Here is a 22778-nt window from a genome sequence, read left to right as displayed (position 1 = left end):
AGCATCCTGAGGTAGTATAAATTTAAGGTTACCCCCCCCCCCCCTTAAAACTTTTCAATACTGAATTGATTTGTGCTTCTTCCTAGCAAATGTGCTCAGGTGAGTGATGTGGCCCATGGGTTTCTTGTTTAAATACGTAATATATTGAATAATTTAAAAAGTTTGCATGGTTCATGTAAAAATTCTATTTTCTTAAATTTTCCCGTTTTGCGTCACTGTGTCATTGACACGATGAATTTGAAGCCCACCTCTAGTGGTACATATAGTGATTTAATGTGAATTCATTTAAATCATAAGTCCAGAATGGGAGAAAGGTAAATGCGATAAGTGTAAAGCTGTCAGTAATATATCACAGTATTCCAGCTGTAGTAACTTCTCTGAACTATCTGCATATGAAGTCATGAAAGCGTATGACGCCATGTTACTGCAAACCAACTGACATGACAGAGAAAGTGTCATAACTTTAACATTTCTTTCATATGACATATAAAAATATTTGTTATTGATCTCACATGTTACATGTAATTTAGATGTCTGGATTGTTGTTATAAGCTTCAGTATGCTGTTGTGTAGTGTAATATTGCAATATAATATCGTTATTCCTTTGTCCTGTGTTATATGTGAAATAATGACTTCAAATGAGACCGTTTGATATCCTTGTTTCATCAAATTGTTTTCATAAATTGTTCATACGTCGAGCATGATCTTGCGTATCTGATCAATTGAGCGACATAAATCCATATGAATCTATACGAAAAGTATGTTCTCTTATTTAATCTTGATGAGGGATTGTATGTAACGTAGAATGTTTTGTATAAAGTGCGATAAAGTGGAAAATACCCTCATGTGTGTGGGTAAGTTGAAGTTCTCATAAACATACTTTACAAGTAAAATTCAGACTTGCCCCTAGCACTTTATATATAAAACGATTGATTGACTCGAATAAATCATTAAAAGTAATTTTGTAAACCGCTTGTACCGATACGAATTTTGTGAAATTTTGTAAAAATTATGTGTCCGTCACGTGATTAACAGAGGGATGTGACATTACAATAAATACTTTATTATGATACCTCATAAACATTTATTTTAAAATTGGCCAAACATGTATACATAGTTTACAAATTGAAAACAAAATCTAGCCTCGGCTGCGATGTATCTATCGTTGTACATAGAAATTGAGACTTTTTTCAAAGAATTTAATCCAGAATTTGATTTAATATACGTATAAAGCCAAAAAGGCTACACTGTACGAGGGGAATCTTAAAAAAATCTTATATAAGGAGAAAGTGTACATGTACATATACATTAAGTGTTGAAACTGGTCATTTCTAAACAGAATTAATTCAAGACGAACTAGTGTGGCAATGCACTTTGAAAAAATTACGCACTTTGAACAAAGTGCGTAAAAATTGGGACAAAATCAACGCACGTTGAAAAAAAAATTCCAAGTTCGTTAAGAGTGTACATCAACTTTTTTTTTACCATCGAGACACTTAACGCACTTTGAAAAAAGTCTTTAGAACAAAAAAATCTGGACCTAGATTTTAGTAAGAGCATTATTTTGATATATTTCTTTTGAAAAACTGGTGAATTGATCTACCCTCATCGAGAACGAGGAGAAGACAGGTAGAAGGTCCCTCAGCCCAATTTTTATCTTTCCTTCCCAATTATGTATATACATAACTGGTATGACATTAATATACTTTCTCTTAATAAATTTGAGTTAGCGCAAATATAGATGAAAAACTTGAGATAAGTTTTCCTGAAAAAAAAAATTAAAGAAGAGAGGCTCAGGGGCCATATCGCTGATGTAAACACTAATAGCCAATGGCTATGGCCAAAGTAGCTTTTTTACAAAATGAAATACAATACAAATAAAAAAAATGGATTAAATTTTTTTTTAAAAAAATGCATATATAATTTTTTCATACCACTTAATACAAATCAAATAACAGTAATAAAGGCCATCATATTTGCGGGAATAAACAATTTTTCATACTTCTAATTATCAAGTAACTACAAAAAGAACATCTTATTGTGCGGAAAAATTATTTTCAATGAGCATACACATTTGGACCCAATTTTATCGCATTTTTCGTACCCCCAAGGGCAAATGTTTGGGAAAAAACTAAAAAAAAAAATTCTAAATACAGTAAAAAGTTTAGGGAAGTCCTTAGTACATTGAATTTTAGTTCTTTTAAAATTGAAATTCCATTATTAATGTTGTTTGTCATAAAAATCAAATGATTAATGACCTTTTTGCTAAATTGTCGTCAGATGACCATCTGTCACCATATCTGATAATCTTTCTGTAAACATTACACATATTTGTCCATTATGTATTAAAAAAACATTTCCCTTTTTGTAACATTGACAAGAACCTTTGGAAATAAGACAACCCCTAAAATCTCCTAACGTCTATATCCATTTTTCCAGGTCAAGGGTTTCTAACCCACTCCGCTCCACAGAAACGCTTGACCGAAAAGACTAAGAATGACACGGTTACATGTAGAAATGCGCTCTCTGATTGGTCTTATGCAAGTTTGCATGAGCCAATCAAAACATTGTTTAAACCTGAAACTAGAACGTGACAGAAAAAAACACGCCAGTTTCAGTCCCAACGAAAACGCCATTACCATTAAATTACTCAGAGGTTAATCGTCGCATTTTAGTTGAATCTATTATTTGAATTTAGTTGAATTACCGACTTCAAATATTGTCTTGCATTCCCTATTTAATTTGCTTACTCTGAATTGTCAATAGCAGAGAAACGTAAAGTTCAAAATGTGTAATCTCACTTGACGGCGCAATAGTAAACATCGTCAAACTTAGTCTCTTCGGTCAGGGGTTTATGTGGAGTGGATCAGAAACCATTGACCTGAGCAGAAGTATCAGATCCTGAACTGATGTCGTCACCGAAAAGTTATCCAACCAGGTTCAAATAATTACTTTTCATACCTTAAATTTGCAAGAATATTGACCAAGCCTTTTTCAAAGTTTATTAACTTGGTCCTAAATTTAACGCACTTTGAAAATTGTTTTCAAAGTTCATAATTTTTCAAAGTGTGTTGTAACAAAGCAGACTATAGAGCACGAAAGTTCACTGAGAGAATGTTTTTCTTTCCCGAGCAAAGGATGATGTGGGTATTCATACATGTCAAAATAATTATAATCTCAAAGTGATATTGGTGACTTGGATGAGCTTGTTTTTTTTCCCAAGAATCCAAAAGAAATTAATATTAAAACATTCATTTAAAATAAATCTATTGAGCCACGTTATTTGCTTTCCAAAATTCAAATTTAATGTTTAACATTCGTTTTATTTTAAATCCAGTAATGCATATTTTAGAGAAAATAATATGAAAAAAGTGAAAGAAGATGGGAAAGCGAAGGATGATGAAACTATAAATTCTGAAATTTTGTCACTGACTACACATATTGATTTGGGTGATCTTTTCCCGCCTCTAAATCTGACTTTTAATCATCTCTTCCAGGTAAGACGACATACATCGCCTTCAGTTCTGTAGCTCTTCGTGGCGCAGTTTACTGATATGTTTACCGAAAGTTCTAAAATATATTGCTAAAAATGTTCTTATTTCATTTTGCATTTTCATTCTATATTCACTATTTCATTCTCAAAACTAATTGAATGAAACATATTCAATTTCCAAATGCATTTAAATAATTTAAAACAAATTATATCAATTTATCAAACTTTTATTATTCCTAGAACAAAAGCAATAAACATCAAGCAGTTTGTGTATCATGGAATTTTACTCTAAAGTAAGTAAACCTTTTTATCTGTGTTAGAAATACAAGAAAATGCAGGAAAAATCTTTATGTTCCTTTGTTATTGTTGCAAGTCTGAAGCCAAGTCAACTGAGCTAGTTTTTTGATGGATAGAAGAAAATAACAACAGTACTGAAAGTGAAAAAATGTCATTTATTTAAGTAAATGACACAAAACAAAAAAAGGGAATGAATTTCCTAAAAAAAGGATTTTTTAATTATATAAACTCACGAGAGTTTTTCATTGACGGTAATTACGAAAAATAAACTGAATTGATAAGAACCGAAATTGACGAATTTATTATCTTAAATGTTACACCCTGAAATAACAATACTAATTCGAATTGCTGACAAATCTAGCTTGTTCTGTTTATTTTTTTTTTATTAATTCTTTTTTACAAATGCGCATACAAGAAAACACATATTGTTATTTCACCCCTCCCTTCTTACACAACAATCTTCTGAAATACCATATAGATTTGTAGATCTTGGTATGAAATATGAAGATAACGAGCAGTATTCAATCTCGAAAGTCCAATGAAATGATACAAATTTGAAGCAGAGCAAACATGGACCTCAAAATTTAGAGGTGGGATCAGTTGTCATGGAGGAGTGAGCATCCTCTGCCGACCGGTCACACCTGCCGTGTGCTCCTTGTCATGATTGGGAAACAAAAACCTTGTATTAGCCCGTATCTGGTCAATATACATGACTATTTTACTAATTTACCCCACCGATGACATGTACCATTCATGTGGCCTACTCAGATAAAAAGCCTTAGTCAGATAACACTTGTTTTTAATTTGAATTTTTAAAAAGAAGAACTTAAGTACTTGTATCCTTAATTAATCAGTTGTTTCTTTTTATTCCATTGTAATCGGGATTCGGGGTTTGTCTGTCTGTTTGTCTTCAAAAACTTTAACATTGGCCATAATCTTTGAACGGTTAGAACTATTGCTTTCATAATTTAAACTTGTATACCTCGTGGCATGACCTTTAATTTGATACCAACATTTTTACTTCATGAACTTGACTTCTGAGTTTAACCTTTTTTATAAAAACAATAACCTAACTTTAACCTTAGCCATACAATCTGACCTTTAAACTGTTGGCTTAAAATTTTCACAAGTGAATTTCTTCTGACAGTACCGTTCTTAGACTTTATGACCTCGATCTAAGAGTTTGACCTTCTTTTGAAAAAAATTACCTTGGCCATAAGATCTGAACGGTTGCTGATAGGGCTTTTATACTTCACATGTGACTTCTTCTGACAAGGTCTTTCTTTGCAAAACAACTTTATTGCGGTAGCCTCCTGACCTTGACTTGAAGTTCAACTTTTTTAATAATTTTATCCTTAGCCATCTTAATTGTTGATGCCAGGGCTCTTATTTTTTACACGAGTGTGACATGACCTTTTTTTTTGGGGGGGGGGGGTATCAACATTTTAATTTCTTGATATAGACCTTGGAGTTTGACCTACTTTTAAAAACTTTAATCTTACCCTTGAGCTGTCATGCGGGGGCATCAGTGTTTCACAAACACACATTGTTTTCTACCTTGTCCATATCAGAGACTTATTTTCGTCGTTTGCCTTTATTTTTTGTTTACAAACGAGAGACTACTTTTAAAGACTCTGTTGTTCTACTGATCGAGTTCTTATACTACAAATTAAAAATAACTCGTTATGACCGTGAATTGATTTTGTAGTTACCAAGTATAGAAATTATACTTCCCTCGTTTGACAGACGGCAAACAAGCCATCAAAAATAATAAAAGGTTGGGTAAAGAATTATTTGTTTTTAAGATTTAAATACTTTTTCACCTCAGCAAGTGGTCATCCAAAGGCTGCAGAGTAAATTCCACCAACAACAAGAGGACAGTTTGTCAGTGTAACCATCTAACTAACTTTGCCATTCTGATGAGACCGTATACATCAGTGAGAAAATTTTTAGCATTATAATTATACAAACCTCTCTCATGTGAAGTTTCATAATAAAATTTCTTAATATGCTTTATGATTTATACATGAATGCTTGGTGAAAATGACTTTCTTTTTGCTTGTGATTTGATGAAGCTGCGAAAATTTAATTTCTGCAAGATTATCAGATCATGAGGCTCTTTTCCAACAAAATTGAGATAGTTTCACGCAGAATACCATGCAAATTAACACATTCTTTGCAATATTTACATCCAATGAGTATTATCTCCTTTATTTTTTATGAAAACCATTGACGTTTATCAATCAGTAAACGCCACTAAGTAGGCCACGTGCAACTGGAAATATTTCTTGAGCAGCGGCTCTTCCATCAATGAAACATACAATGACATTCATAACAATAATACAGTGTTTAATGCACTTTGTTTTACCTTATACAGTATATTTATTTATACAGATATAAATATAAACAATAAATGTCTTTCTTTGTTAGTAAAGGGATTAACGTTGCAGCTATTGTAGAAAAAAATTATATAACCCCCTTACGCGGATTATGTATATTTTCTGCAACAGCTACAACATTACTTCCCGTACTAACAACCAAAGAAAGCATTTTATTGATTAACTAACTTACTTTGTTTTAGGAAAAGGAAGACAAAACCTCACTGAAGACGTTATCTCTCGTCGGTGTAATCGTGTCCATTATTTTTACAGTTTTAACCTTAATAATTTACATCATGACGTGGAAGTATGTGTTTTCAAAATATTAATTTGATTTTTTTCCACTGAAAATAAAAAAAATTGCAAATAATTTCTTATAATGAATAAAAATATTATTTTTCAGACATATAAAGAGTGACCAAAATATCATGTTTATAAATCTCTGTGGATCTTTGGTTTTATCCTATGTTGTATTTATCTCTGCTGTAGAAGAAACAAACAATGAGGTAGAATCATTATTTTCTATTTTGTCAGCCATTAGTCCATGTACAAATTGGTGTGTTCAACGCGATGGGAAAAACTATAAAGCGTACTTAAAATTATATATTATTATAATGTTAACACCTAGCTTGTAAATGAAATGTTTTGATATTAAACTTTCTGTATTCTTTAAGGTCTTGTGCATCGCAATAACCGCCATCATCCATTATCTTTTCCTGGTAACCTTTTTCTGTATGGTGGGGATGGGTGTCTACTATTTTATGAGTATCACCGTGACCTTTTACGCGATGCATGTGGCGAACAATTTCAAGTCGAAATCCAGAGTGCACTGGTTTCTTTTGGGAGGATGGGGTGAGTTAAAACTACCACAGAATCAAAATTGCTATGTATGAATGAGGGTCAGGAAACCAAGAACAGTTTCCCCTATGATTTTGATATTCTAGTCATTGTAAGCCAGTCATCTCTTAGTTTGCCTGTACTGTACACATCTGAGGGAAATAATTCTGGGAAGCTTAATAAGTAAATAAACAATTTCGTTTCAGGTGTTCCATTAATCATTGCGGTTTCAACATTAGGAGCATTCTGGGGAAACAACTATCACACTAAAAATTAGTATGTTGCATGTAAAATCATAATTGTCACTTCGTACAATGTAAAAGATGAAAATGGAAATAGGGCAAATGTTGACAAAACCTGGAGACACGACCATACATCTCTTTTGTTTACAGTCAGGTTCTTTTCAATGTAAACATAAAGATTCATAGTTTTTTAATAAATATTACAGAATAAGGCCACTTCTAAATATAATATTGTATTACAATTGAATTCATAATTATTAAGTCGCCTATACATGAATATAGCTTTATATAGTATGCATTAAAAAAACTTAATCAAAACTTAACTTAATACTACATTGATATGTGGACGTTGTATGGCGTAAATTGATGCAGAGACAAGTATTTTTTTCCTAGCTGCTGGCTTTCAATGGAAAGTGGTTCCCTTTATCTGTTTATTGTCCCAGTGTGCGTCATTGCTGTGGTATGTAAAAACTTCCAAAAAGAAAACATTATGGTCAGGATTCTGAATGTATATTGAGATATTTTTAAAAATCTCATTAGAGCAATAGAATAACGTAATTTGATTTTATGCTATTTCACTGATTAATAAATTTGCAATACTTCCTCTAATTATGTAAGTGGAAAATATGAATATCAGTTCTACTGGGATTCGCTCATTGTGCAGGAAATACCACACCGGAAAAAAAAAAATTAGAAACCTAAAAAAAAAAAAAAAAAAAAAAAAAAAAAAAATTGAGCTTTGTGTCAAAATTTCGTTTGCTTTCTATTCAGATAGTATATCTTAAAAAGTTTTTTTTTGAATCTGCAATGTTGAAGGCATTTTAGAATGTAACATATTTCTATCTGCTCTAAGAACCTCTTTGCATATTTAACAACCTGACCTTCAATTTTTTACTTCAGATAGATATACTTATAATTGTTTCCTTGATGCGTGTGTTGTTTGCAACATCTACAATGATCAAGTCACCTCTTCATAAAAAGGCTGCGTAAGTATGTTAGCTTAATTGATATGTTAGGATTTTATTATAGAATAAATGCATTCTTTTTATTTTGAATATCATTTTTAACGTGTCTTAACCAAAATTCAAAAGATGAAGATGGCGAACGAATTGTGACCACTCTCGTAAATTATGTACACAAGTCGAACACAGCATATTTTCATGAAAATCATAATTTGATTAGCGAAAAATAAAAAAAAAAGATTACAATAGTAGAATTTTGTTTTTGACGTACTTTCTCTTGAAAAATATGACCCAAACCTAGTTTCCAGAGGTCCTTGTTTTTGCCCTCCTCGCGTGTAATTGATATGTATATAAACTCTCAAAATTATAAAGTTAGCGATATTTTAGAATTATGTGTTACTTTTTAAATTAGCCGCACATATAAATTCTTTTGTAAAACAGGGCCCAGATGCCTAAGAGGAGTAAGCATCCCCTGCGACAAATACCGCGATCTCTCTGTATTGATATATGTAAGATAATCAAAGTATTCCCTAGCTAAATTTAGTATAAATATACCTAATATCTGGAATGAAATATCCAGTTAAGAAGCTAATTCAGAGAATCTGTGTACACAGCTCAAGGAAAAAGGAAGAGGGTTGAAGAACTGGAAAAATTATGGAGATAGGGAAAGGAAAAAAGTTCAATTTTGACCTTTCAGCAACAAAGAACTAAAATAATCAATTGAAAACTATATATGCAATATATATTTCTGACCTTGACCATTGACCTTTTCACACCTCAAAATCAATATGGATTTAAAGGCAATGGGGAGTTGTGATATAAAATTTTATTGCAAAATATCAAAAGCTTAAGATATAGATTGGAAAAAAGTGTTACACAGAGAAAATGTATGAATTTTAACCTTGAACTCTAACCTTTTGACCTCAAAATCAACTTGATTCTTTTTTAGGTTATAGTGAGTTGAGATATTTATTTTTATTGAAGATTGCTGAATGAAAACAAATATTTTTTTCTGAAAAATATTATTTTTAATGTATGAATTTCTGATCTAGACCTTTGACATTTTGACTTCAAAATCAATAGGGGGTCTGTACGAGGGTTGTTCGAAAATTATTGAGACAATTACTTTAACTCCATAAAGGTCAGAGATAATTTCAGGAAAATTCGTCAACATTTTATAAAGAACGAATAAAACAATTATACAAAATTTCTAATTTAAAGGATAATTAGATAAGTTCCGGTAAAATAATAAACATGCATATGTTTATCGACCTGGAGCAGCATCGCTATGCCATTTTAACGTCACGTCAGTCGTCGATGATTTTGCATTCGGGAAGCGTTTATTCTTCTCATTTGTTATCATAATTATATACCCTACAAAAATCAAACTGTTTTTTTTTCTTAAACGATTCTTTAAAAAATGTGTGCTGTTGCTTCACTATTGTAAATTTTTCATGTGTCATTTATACAGGATGACTTAGCATCATGTAGTGCCAATTTATGCAACGCGGGTCAACGTTATTAATTCCGTTACGGTAAAAATTGATGGTCGTCCGCGGTTTTTGATTTTACTGTAGTTGAATTATAGGTTAGAAAAAAATAAATATATACCAATGAAATACATGTAACAAACCCTTAGACATGTTTTTTTTTTCTCGTTGTTATTGCTTTAGTAGGTTGGTTAGTCTGGAAAGGAGTTTTACATAGCGCTACACAAAATTTTAGGTCTCTCGCTGCTCCGCCTTGACGTCAAAATCCATTTTGTCGTCGTTATCAGATTTCTTTACCGCGCTTAATTTTTTTTAATGATCTCCGTATTTCTGATCGGTATTCTAACAAACTTGCACAATATGAAGTCAAAATAAAATTAAAAAATTATATACATTAATTGAATTATTTTCGCTCTTATAATGGGTCCATCGGGGTGTTGAACATTAGTGTTACATATTTTCAATATCTGATTTCGTGACTGCGCCGGGTACCCCTACCATTGAAACATATATATACCATTGAAGAGAAGAAATTTGATATTTGTAAAATATTTCTTGCTTTTATGAATTTTTAATGTTTGTCAAACGTATATGCAAATTTTCACCGAAAGACGTTCATTAGAAAGAAAAATATACAAAATCTCTCAATAATTTCCGAACAGCCCTCGTATTTGGTCATAGTGAGTTATGACATAAAATTTCATTGCAAAAGCTCAAAGGTTTTTTGATATATCGTCTGGAAATGAACGTTTTACACAAAAACAGAAAGTATTAATTTATAACCTTGACCTAACACTTTTAGACCTCAAAATCAATAGGGATCTTCTTTAGGCCAAAGGGAGTAGTATGGTAAAATTTCATTGCAAACGCTTCCTCAGATGTCATCTGGAAATGAAAGTGTTACATAAGTACTAGACAGACAAACAGACAGCTATACAGGCTGATGGACGGATGGACGAACGGACAGATGGACCCAAATTAATATCCCCCACGTTTACTTAAAGCGGGGGACAAAAATACGACCAAGGGTATGGTTGTTTTTGTGAACACAAATTTACTAAAGTATTGAAAAACATAACCATAAAGAAATCATGCAAAGAGCAAAATAAAATAAATGACAAATAGAGTTTCATTTTTGTTCAAAGACTCGAGCTCATAAATGAAATTGCTATTCTAATTTAATTATATGTATGGTAATACCAGGTCCGGATTACGGTCTCTCGGTACACTTGTACCGGTATTAGGAGTTACCTGGATATTTGGAGTCTTAGCTGTAAACGAAAGTGCAGAAGTATTCCAGTTCATTTTTATCATCACCAATTCCTTACAGGTATGATCTTTGTCAGAAATAGTGTCAGTTGTAAATGTGTATAATTTTCCTCTCTCTAGAAAGTTCGAATAATATGTTTCTTTTCCACTTTTAAAAAAAAGATGTTTCATTCTCCATGTTTTCAATTCAATACGCTCTGACAATTTTAATTTCCTGCTCTTGTTTGATTGATGATATTAATTAGATCTTAAACATCCACAGCAAAGCCATTGTATTTTTTAAAACGTAAACCATAAATTACCATTTCAGGGACTTTTCATATTTGTCTCACATGTAGTGCTGAACAAAAAGGTAAGCTCTATGTCTGTTTTCTTCTCTTTTATTTGTAGGCTTTTTTAAAGACTCAAGTGAACTTTTTGACGCTTTTTATCCATTGTCCGTTGTCAGTCGTCCATCTATCGTCAATTGATTATTTCAGAATTTTGATTTCTTGTCACGAATCAGTAGACCCATTTTAACCAAACCTGTCACAAAGCATTTTTGTTTGGTAATGCAAATTCAAATTTGTTCAAATAAACCCATTAATGGAAATAATTCGGTAATAGCAAAAAAGGATGGAGTAGTTTAAAAATCTTCTCAAAAACCACTCATTCAGTAAATAAAAATAAAAATGAGCCTAATTTACATAGTATGCATTTCAATTTGTTCACACCAAGGCTTATGCTGAGCCATAAAGGGAGTCAAAGTTTTAGTTTAGAATAAAGATAGATTTTTTTTTTAAAAGTATGCTCATATACATAAGGGCGATGATAAGCCGAATTTTTTTATATAATTCATATTTGTCAGAAACATAGTCCTTGGGGCAAATTTATATGAAAGCATATATTGCAAAATTATATTTGTCAAAAAACATAACCCTCGTAGCAAGGGTGGAACCACAAGGAGGCTTCACTATTTACTTTTCTAGGGCTTGGATGGACCACAGAAAGGGAACAAGTATAGAATATATAAGAAAAACATTTCTAAAAACTTTTCTTCAAAAACAATAGAAGTCAACGTAATATTTATTATGATTATTATGCAAAAATTCCAAATGAACCGAAGATTCAATTTCATTGAAACGTTGCTCTTTGTGCTAGAGTCGGGCTACGCTAGAGAATCAAATTATTACACTAGAAAATAGGTTAAATTTGAAAAATTATGAGTAATCATTAAATTTCCTTGATATGTGGATTCAAGACTCTTCCATTCTTGAAATTATTGACCCTAGGGATGGTATGGGGCTAAATTGGTGATTAAAGTTTACACAGTAAACATATTTTTTTAAATTGATTTTTTTTCGTTAATTTTTATATTAAGGCATTTTTCTTTCTTTTCCATATTATTGTCACAGGTTGAATAATTATCGTATGATAATAAATATTATTTATATGTCTTAAGATTAAATGATTTAATGCACATCTCATCATCATTTAACTATTAAAATCATAACTTTACCTAAAATCATAGGTAGTTATAGAATTTACTATGTCTATTTCTCAAATAGTTCATTCATATTCATGCGGTTGAATGCTTATTGGTTGAATTGAGAGTGTGAAAAGTCAAATGTTGGTGTATTTTGGAGTTGTATGATTGGAAGTTATATTGTATATTAGAGTGAAAAGTGTGCACGTTTGAATTGATTTACCGGTTTGATATTTGATATTTGGTCACATGCTTGGCACAAGACACCCTTACTAACCCAGTCCACCTTTGTTACAGCCAGATAAGATGAATTAATACTTTTTACACATAGTGCGATCATTTTAAAATCAGGACAAAAACTCTCTAATCGGCAAATTATTTTACAAAGATTGCTTAAATAATTTAATGTTATAAAATAATGACTTGGTAAGAGACATTCAAATCAAATATTTTAAATAAAATATGGAGATAACGAATAGTACTCAAGCTCAAAGTCCCTTAAACAATACACATCGGGAGCAGAGCAAACACGGACCTCCAAAACATTAGTGGTGGGATCAGGTGCCATAGAGGAGCTAGCATCCCCTGCCGACCGGTCACACCCGCAATGTGCTCCTTGACATGATCGGGAAAAACGGAAAAATCCGTAAAGAATTAAGTGTTTACATAATGGCCTAACAATTAGTATGGAAAATGTAAGTCTTCATTTGAATCAATAATAGATTTTATTTGGTGACAAGGTCATTGTATCGACGATAAAACATGCAAAAATAATGACTTCAAACGAAACTGTTGATATCTTTGGTTCATTAACTTGTTTGTCAATCCTAATAATTGATTTGTGTGTCTAGAGGTGTGAGTGTATAGTCATTTACATTGCCGGCATTATTGTTTAAAATTCAACGTTTTAACATGGATTACACCATAGATAAATAATCCAACTCATCAGCTGTGTAACCTATTATTTTAACAAATAGGTTACTTATATATACAAGAACGGCTGTGACATTACTATTGAATTTGAATCTGAACAACATTTCTAAATGACGTATATAAAAGCTCTATATTTGCAGGGTTTTGTAGATTGTAAATTTTAGACTCACAAAAAATACGAAAAATACAATGATCATTATACGTAGAATAAATATAAAATTAAGGGAACAATACGTCAAAAATTTCATCTCTGTATATAAAACTCATACCTCATAAGAAAAGAAAAGAAGCATTTTATAATAGCGTGCTGCTAATACAACGATTCAATTTGATATTAATTCCTAATTTAGAGCAAAATGGAGAATCCCTATCATGTATACATTGTAATGAGGTAGTATGGCCACTTTAAATGTTAGACATATCAAGTCAATGGGTATACAGATGCAGGGTAATAGCATTGCTGTCATTAAAAAAGTCATGCATAATTTTTATATCTTGGTTAGAGAAAGGAAAAAGTCAACGTTAAATGGATTTAGTGTAAAATAAAGACCTTTGAATTTAAAGCAAATGGGATACCACAACCTTTGCAATGTAAAGTTTAAGCCACCATTTTTTTTTTCAAGAGAATTATAGTATATCTTGATAAATGCCTTTTTTAATATTCCTCAGTTCTGAACAAGTAGAATTATTTGAGTGCAAAATAATATCTCTTTCATTACATTTAAATTCACAATGAGATCGCGAACACTCAGTGAAATGTATGGAGATAACGAACAGTATTCAAGCTCAAAAGTCCATTAAACAAGACAAATTTTGGAGCAGAGCAAACATAGATCTTTAAAACATCAGAGGTGGGAACAGGTGCCATGGAGGAGTGAGCATCCCCTGCCGACCGGTCACAACCGCCGTGTGCTCCTTGTCATGATCGGGAAATAACGGAAAAATCCGTCGACAATTCAGTGTGTAAATAATGGCCTAACAATTAGTATGAAAAACGTCAGTCAGCATTTGACTCAATGATAAATTGTATTTGCCGACAAGGTCATTGTATCGGCCATAGAACTTACGAAATGACGACTCTAAACGAGACAGCTGATGTTCTTGTTTCATCAACTTGTTTGTCAATAACTTACCTCGTTTTAGAAATTGTTCACATGCCCTTGCGTATCGAATCAACTGAGAGATATAAACTCTATATGCAGTTGATGAAGGTATATTGCTGCATAAGTAAGGGAAGTTCACGATTGGAAAGTTAAGGTCATCACGTTTATCATAAAGCTTAGTTGTTAGATTATCATTAACGTCTTTTTCGAGTAAAATATCCAAATATGAAACAGATGTGTCAGACTCTGAGGTGTCTTTTATTTCAAGCTCACTGGGATACATCATATCGACATACGAATGGAAATAATCATTGTTAATTGACAGTACGTCGTCGATACATCTAAATGTCGAGTTGAAGGCCACAGCAAGTGTTTTCTTCTTTTTATGTACAAGATTTTGAACAAATGATGCAATTTAAACCACTTGATTCTGACTTGATAATCGTTTACATTTGAAGTCAAGAGGCCCGGAAGTCGTCATAAAAAGTGAGGAATGTGGGAAAAGTTTAGTAAGCTTAGCATAACTTAATCCCTTATGTCATTGTCTTTAATTAGTGCTATATTTTTATTTTGTAATCAGCTAATCCAAGGTATAAAGACTCAGTATCCTTCCCTGAGTGGACTTAGTATGCTTGCCGAGTCCAGTAGAAAGGAAACGAGTTCTGACATATCTGATCGTCCTATAGTGAAACCCAAGGTAAAACTTGTCAAATTAAGATTAAGTGCAAAGTCATAGGTTTTTAAAAACTTCACGATAATAATCATCGACATGAAACTGTGACAATACCATGTCATACAGTGGCTTTTGCTTCATCTCTATTTTGACAACTTATTTAAGGGCCATTTTTTAAAATTCAGATCATTTTTTTCTCTTAGCAAAAAGGGATACTTTCCATCTTTGGAACATCCTCAAGCAAAAGGACAGCAAAAGCTAAAAAACAAATAAAGTCAGACTCCTTGTTGACTGAGAACACGGCGTCTACTGATTACTCGAGTGTCGCTCCACACGAAAAGGTAAAACATTTTTCTCATCAAAACTCCTAGTTCAGACGAGTGAACAAGTTGCATTCATAATACCTTTAAAATTTCAGATTTGCTTGATGTTGTCTGAAGGTGCAGCGAAAGAGAAGGAAAGAAAATTTGAATGACACATTCGAAAACACAACCAATTTATTTTACATTCCAAATAAGGAAATCGAAGGAACAGTATGCAGGAGTTTTAAACAGAATTAATGATTTTAATAGAAACTGATTAATTGATCAGAAATATTAAATGTTCTTTTCACAAACCAAAAAAGTATTCTAAATTGCGATTATCGTAGTGTGCAAATTAAAGGTGATCATTATTCTTTCTAGTCACTGAACCTTGGTGACAAATCATGCTGTAAACTAATGTAATCTGTCTCAAAGTGTATTGTATAAATGGCAAAAATTTGATTTCAAAACAAAAAGAGAAAATAGAATACAAGTATAGTGCTAAAGTCGTTTATAAAGTTAATACATTTCTATTCTAAAACAAGGTTCCTTCCTCATTGTAAATCAAAAACTAGTTAAATCGCAATCATATGGTTTAATCACAATTAACTATTTAGAAAATGGACCTTTTTAAATACTCTCAAGAAACAGATATTGTACATGCATATTCTTAATTTGATTACTTATGGTACCTCATTTGAACTGTTTTGAACATATTTTGTTTTGCTGCATTTTCATTATCATCCAACATTTAAGTTATTCTCAAAGTAAGGTAAAATTCAAGAATTTTTCCTTTAAAACATTCAAAGAAAAGATGAAATATATTGATTGCAAACAATATGAAACATATGAATGAATTGTAAAAGAACTATATGTACATGCGGTACATGCATATTTTTGCACCCACAAAAGTCATATTTTGAAAATATCTTGAAATGTGCTGAATTGTATATATTGCTTGGGAAATCTAAATTAACAAAAAATATTGTAGTTTCGAAGTAGGTTTTTAGCAATTTTTGTTTCTATGACGTCACAAACTATTCGGATTTTGTGTTGTTTTTCAGAAAGAGGAAAAAATGGACAAAATTTGTTCAATTTTTACTATAAAATTTATAGAGCGCGGGCCTGCTCCAGAACAATATTTACACATTTCATTGATAATATCATTCTACACATTATATCAAAATAATTAGTTGGAGCAGACCTTCGCTCCGTGACTTTTACTCAAAATATTGACGTAATATACACCTTTTTCTGTATAATTCATGGAAATTTTGAATTTACGTCATTTTTTGACGTCATATCTAACATATGGTGTCATGGATTATGAAAATATTCATTGCTTTGAAGTCTGCAGATATCCCCCTGTTTTAGATTATAATTATATATTTCTCCGTAAAAGTTTGATTTGGGGGGCATATATTGGTCATTACTGAATATAGTCCTTTATTAAATATTTTAAAACAATAATTTGAGCCCATTAAAGATGTTCCATAATTCATTTTAATTGTTACAGAACATTTTATGGAATGTACCTCACTTGATCGTATTTTTATGTTCACTGAACATTTTTTTTTAAAAGCAGGTAATCACATTTTTCTTCCTTATATATGAAGAGTCAAGCCTCGACTCTGAATTAATAAAAGGTGCCTTTTATAATTGATTGATGTTAATCAGAAACATAGATACAGTGTTACAGAGATTCGCAAATGTTCGAAGTCTCGCAGGATGTTGCGGTCCCTTTTGTTTACTTTTGCTTCAAATCTCGTGCACTTTAAATCGCATAAATCTTAAAAATTAGCAAGAATAACGACTTAAAAAATGATTAATATGAATAAACTATTCCAATTGTTACAATTTCGTAAGTTTCTATTTTTAAATCCAATAATAAAGAGAAATCTCTCTAGGATTATTCCAACTTTTAACCATTAACCTCTTTAGTTTGATTGGTTTGCTTTTCATAATCAGTATATAGCTTCAAAACTTTACAAAACATACACCCACATACACTACTATAATGATTTTCCCCTTAGATTCCAAAAAAAACCCTGACGTTCCCTTGTCTGTCTTTGACATTTTCCTGTCTCCCCCTGACTTCCTCCTATGATCCCCTGTCGTTGTCCCTAGCCTGTCTACTCTCTGACGTCCCCTGACTTTGCCTTTGTTACCACTATCTAATCTCTGATCTCCCCTGACATTTTCTGATGTCCCTGTCAACTCCTTGATGTCCCCTGACCAAGTCCCTGGCCTCCCTTTCCACTCCCTGTCGTCCCCTGACATTAATTGTGACCCAGAATAAGGGTTAAAATATGTTCTTGTTGCTATTTACTTGACAAAATTAAAACCTTACTGTTAGCAATTCTCAAGTTTTGTGAAAATATAGATTATTTGTTCAATAGTTATTTTATGAAATATCTTTCATAATATGATTGTATTGATTGCTTGGTAAAGAGCTAAATCCACGAAACATCAAAAATGGCCTCATCTCAAAAATTAACGAAGTTTTAATTAAAGATTGTGTAGACTTTTAGCTTTTCATAACTCTTCTTTTTATATCTAATATACTTTTTCAGAAGATCTTGGGGTATGGCAGTGTTTTGACGGAAAAATACAATAGGAACGTCATTTTTTGTAATGTAACGTCACGTCAAAAGGCGATAGAAATGACCATCGGATTACAATGTACCAATATATGAACACAGGATTTGAAATTAAATAACTGGGAATAGACATTTATCTTATCAACATCATAATCAATTTACGATTATATTAAAGAGCAGATAAAGGTGTTCATTTGATATACATATGCATGTACCAGTCAATTCTGACTGTGTAGAAATGCAAAAAGACGTTTTGCATGGAAAATGACTTCCACTGTGGTATACGTATTTATAGGTCTTTGAAATAATTAATATCTGAGCCTTTCAAAGATCTATATCTGAATACGTTATTAGAAGAGAAAAACTAGTACACGTTATTTAAAACGAAATATTTGTAACATTCAATTGAACGCCTCGTCGTTCTCAGCAGCGGACACATTAAATATTTTCGATCATTTAAAATAAAAACTGAATGGAGGTTTCCTAGAGTAGAATACGGAATTCATCAGAAACTTTTTACTCTTAAATACTATTTTTTGTGGAGTAAATAAACGTGAATAAATTTCAAAGAAAATTACTTAAAACAAGATGTTAAAGCTGCTTAAAAATTAAAATCTCAGCTATTGACTTAGCTGAATTCAAAGAATTCCCTGCATTCCCCACCTAAGAATAAACAGAGCATATACATATTAAGTACTACGTTATTTGTTGTTCAAAATATATCTTTACTGCTAGAAATAAATAAAGGTTGGAATTTGTGCTATACTCAGTGTTCATTTTGAATTTTTTTTTTTAGGAAAAGAGAGTACATGTAATATTTAAATAAATTCTTATTGCTTACCAACACGTGCGAGAGATTCGGCCGCAACTCAACCTCGCTGATTGTGTATTTATTGTCGCGAACCAGTCACACGCCATGCTTTATTCCCGTAAAATATTATTGATTGATTGATTATATGTTGTTTTACGTCCCGTTCGAGAATTTTTCACTCATATAGAAACGTCACCATATACCGGTGAAGGGCTTCAAATTTAGACCTTTACTCGGCACTCAGGGCCATTGAGCAGTGAGGGATCTTTATCGTGCCAACACCTACCGTGACACGGGGCCTCGATTTTTAAGGTCTCATCCGAAGGCCCCGCAACTTTCACTTCAAAATGCCGAGCGCTTGGCGAAGGAACAGTTGCCACCTTTTTTTATCGACTTAAGTCAGTCACGGCCGTGATTCGAACACACGACTTTCCGATCACGGGGCGAGCGCTCTACCGACTGAGCTACCGTGACGGTAATATAACATTTGTATGTAAAACTTTAAATAAATTTCCACCTCAAGACATTTCGTTTCATTTGAAAGCTCTGTCAATGTAACGAACATAAAATTTGCGAAATATTGGCTTTTGATTGAACATCACAACATCCCTTGCGTATCGAATCAACTTGGAGAGAAAAAACACAATGCAGCTGACAATAATTGTTGCAACATAAACTAGGAAAGTTGACGATAGGAAAGTTGGTCATTCCCTTTTTCAATAAAATTAAGTTGATTGTCTACATCTAGCAAAGTAGTCAAACAATGAGACTTAAATGCCAAACTTTGTGCTGTCTTTTATTCCATGTTCATTTGGGTATGTTGAGCCAGCGAAAAACGAAAGGAGAAAAATCAATTTGGCTATTAAATGGGAAGAATCTAAAACAAAAAAATCAATTGATTGCTCAAAGATCTGACATCGAAAGACAACATTAATATTACGTGAAATTATAATAAGAAATTCCAAATTTTCTTAATATTCACTTCAAGCAGTGGTGTAAATCAGATGTGGATACTTAAAAATTCCAAGGAACTTTTGAAAAATCAACAGCTTAAAAACTTACGACTTTTCAACTTTATACACAACTATTCCCCACGATAAATTAAAGTCCAGGCTATTTGATATCATTGACAGCTGCTTTTTCAATAAAAATGGAACTTGTGAATTTACTTACCTTGTCATTGGTCATTTGCAAAATTATTTTGTTAGAAATCATTCTGATTGTACACACAAGGACTCTGAAGTTGACATTAAAAAGGTGCTTGAGTTTCTGATTGACAATATCTATGTGGTTTTTGGAGACCAGGTCTTCCAACAATCTATTGGAATTCCCATGGGTACCAATTGTGTCCCGCTATTAGCAGACCTTTTTTTGTATTCATATGATGCAGAATTTGTCCAGAATCTTATACTTGAAAAGAAGAAAACACTTGCTGTGACCTTCAACTTGACATTTAGATATATCGACGACGTATTGTCAATTAACAATTCTTATGTCGATACGATATATCCTGGTGAGCTTGAGATAAAAGATACCACAGAGTCTGACACATCTGTTTCATATTTGGATATTTTACTTGAAAAAGACGTTAATGGCAATCTAACAACCAAGCTTTATGATAAACGTGATGACTTTAACTTTTCAATTGTCAACTTCCCTTACTTATGCAGCAATATACCTTTATCACCTTCATACGGGGTTTATATCTCTTAGTTGATTCTATACGCAAGAGCATGCTCTACCTATGTACAATTTTTAAAACGAGGTAAATTATTGACAAACAAGTTGATGAAACAAGAATATCAGCAGTCTCGTTTAAAGTCATCATTTCGTAAGTTCTACGGTCGATACAATGACCTTGTCAGCAAATATAATTTATCATTGAGTCAGATGCTGTCTGACTTTTTTCATACTAATTTTTAGACCATTATTAACACACTGAATTGTCGACGGATTTTTCCGTTATTTCCCGATCATGACAAGGAGCACACAGCGAGTGTGACCGGTCGGCAGGGGATGTTCACTCCTACATGGCACCTGATCCCACCTCTAAATGTTGAGGTCCATGTTTGCTCTGCTCCAAATTTGTATCGTTTCATTGAACTTTCGAGATTGAATACTGTTCATTATCTTCATATTTATTGCTAAAGCAATTTTTGGTAATAGTGATAAAGTGTAGATAGTATTGACTAACATAGGCAAGTTTCTACGTACTATTTTGTTGATCCTCAAACCTTTTCTTCTTTTTTTTAAAGTTCTAATTTTATTTATTTATTTATTTATTTATTTATTTATTTATTTATTTATTTATTTATTGGTTCTTGTATGATTATTTACCATTACATGGATCCTTTACAATGTTGTATTACAGTCATTCTACAAAAATATAGCCAATTAAGATTTTTTTATGTCGCTTACAAATTTACCGTTGTAATATTCTAACTATTAATTTATAGACCTATAAATTTTAGATGAGTAAGAGTGGGACAAGAACACCTTATATATATATATATATATATATATATATATATATATATATATATATATATATATATATATATATATATATATATATATATATATATACATTATATTTAAATTAAATACAAATTAGACCAAGAAAGACAAATATGCTCTGGGGATCGTGCTGGTGTAATTTTTTAATGTTGTGTTTTATGTGTTTCATACTAATTGTTGGATCATTATACACTGAACCGTCTACGAATTTTTACGGGGTTTTTTTTTTTTCGACCATGACAGGGAGCGCGTATGACTGGTCGGCAGGAGATGTTCACTCCTCCATGGCACCTGATCCCACCTCTGATGTTTTGGAGGTCCGTGTTTGCTCTGCTCCTATTTTGTATTGTTTAATGGACTTTTGAGCTTGACTACTGTTCGTTATCTCCATATTTTTCATTCAGAGAAAGTGTACAAAGAATCAGGATATCCTCGGTAAAAAGGACTTCCTGCATAACTGATCACAAGGTATTTTTATACCAGAGTGCCATTTTTATTGAAAAAGCAGTTTTATATGAAAATAAGTAGTCTTTTATTTTAAATTATCAAGCCTAATTGTTCTAGTGATAATGGATAAGTGATATACTTTAATATAATTTTGTTTTCAAAAGTACTGATTCCAAATTTGCTAACTGCTGCTTAGAGGTTTTGAGAATCCTCGTTTGGTTAAAACCACTTAACAAATATGTCGTAGCATAGTTATCCTGAGGTTTCGCCCTAACTTCTAAATCTGTGAATATTTCCGTGAGGAATAAAGAAAGAAGATTGATAAACATTTACGTAATCCACATACGTAAGTACATTTTTTGAATCCAGGAGGGGTATGGTGTTTCAAATTCTATTTGGTTGTTAGGAATACCAAAAATATGACATATGGTTGTAAGGAATATTTTTGAAAAAATAATGTGAGTATAAGTTCACTAGGATTTCCAGTTTTAGAATTAGAATTCAAGTTCCTCTTGGAAAATGAAAGACCACGAGTACGTCTCAGCATTAATTTGAATAAGGAAATCCTATATTGAAATAGAAAAATAAACATTCATGTAGATTTTTCTCCATTGGGATGGTCTATTGATATTTTGGGGAAAGTTATATTAATGTTTCAGCTTCAAAAACACTGATGGGGGAATTGCTTTTCATTTCTTATTGTAGGGTCATACAATGTATAAACTCTTTTGTAAAAACTTTCTTTCGATAAGTCTTAATAAGCGTACTGGCTTGGAAATCGACGAAAATGCGTTCTTTTCATCGTGGATAATGTCATTTTAACATTACTTCATCTATTTTCAGAATAAAAGTCTTATAATGCCAAACAGTAGGAAATTTGTCATTAAAATAAACCATGATTTGTCTAGTAATTACTTAAATAAAATTATTGTACTTCATTTATTCTACTATTCAAAGCG

The 22778-nt window shown here is 32.0% G+C and overlaps 1 protein-coding gene across 1 annotated transcript in view; it reads left to right on the top strand.

Annotated features, from left to right (window-relative positions):
- Positions 1-16690, top strand: part of LOC133189808 (adhesion G protein-coupled receptor B1-like) — a 34920-nt gene extending 18230 nt beyond the window's left edge. Inside the window, exons 19-32 of the mRNA XM_061325200.1 lie at positions 3353-3497; positions 3734-3786; positions 5619-5727; positions 6372-6475; positions 6572-6674; positions 6843-7020; positions 7212-7281; positions 7641-7707; positions 8148-8233; positions 10903-11029; positions 11279-11320; positions 15050-15166; positions 15346-15483; positions 15561-16690. Of these exons, the coding sequence (XP_061181184.1) occupies positions 3353-3497; positions 3734-3786; positions 5619-5727; positions 6372-6475; positions 6572-6674; positions 6843-7020; positions 7212-7281; positions 7641-7707; positions 8148-8233; positions 10903-11029; positions 11279-11320; positions 15050-15166; positions 15346-15483; positions 15561-15617 (1396 nt within the window). The 3' untranslated portion in view covers positions 15618-16690. The remainder of the gene's footprint in view (positions 1-3352; positions 3498-3733; positions 3787-5618; positions 5728-6371; positions 6476-6571; positions 6675-6842; positions 7021-7211; positions 7282-7640; positions 7708-8147; positions 8234-10902; positions 11030-11278; positions 11321-15049; positions 15167-15345; positions 15484-15560) is intronic.
- Positions 16691-22778: the final 6088 nt, after the last annotated feature.

Source organism: Saccostrea echinata, unplaced genomic scaffold, assembly GCF_033153115.1.
Source record: "Saccostrea echinata isolate AGI-Se365-2 ecotype Australia unplaced genomic scaffold, CSIRO_AGI_Sech_v1 ptg000020l, whole genome shotgun sequence".
Lineage (NCBI taxonomy): Eukaryota > Metazoa > Mollusca > Bivalvia > Ostreida > Ostreidae > Saccostrea > Saccostrea echinata.
The sequence above is the reverse complement of the archived record's forward strand: the minus strand, read 5'-3'. Positions and strand labels throughout refer to the sequence as shown.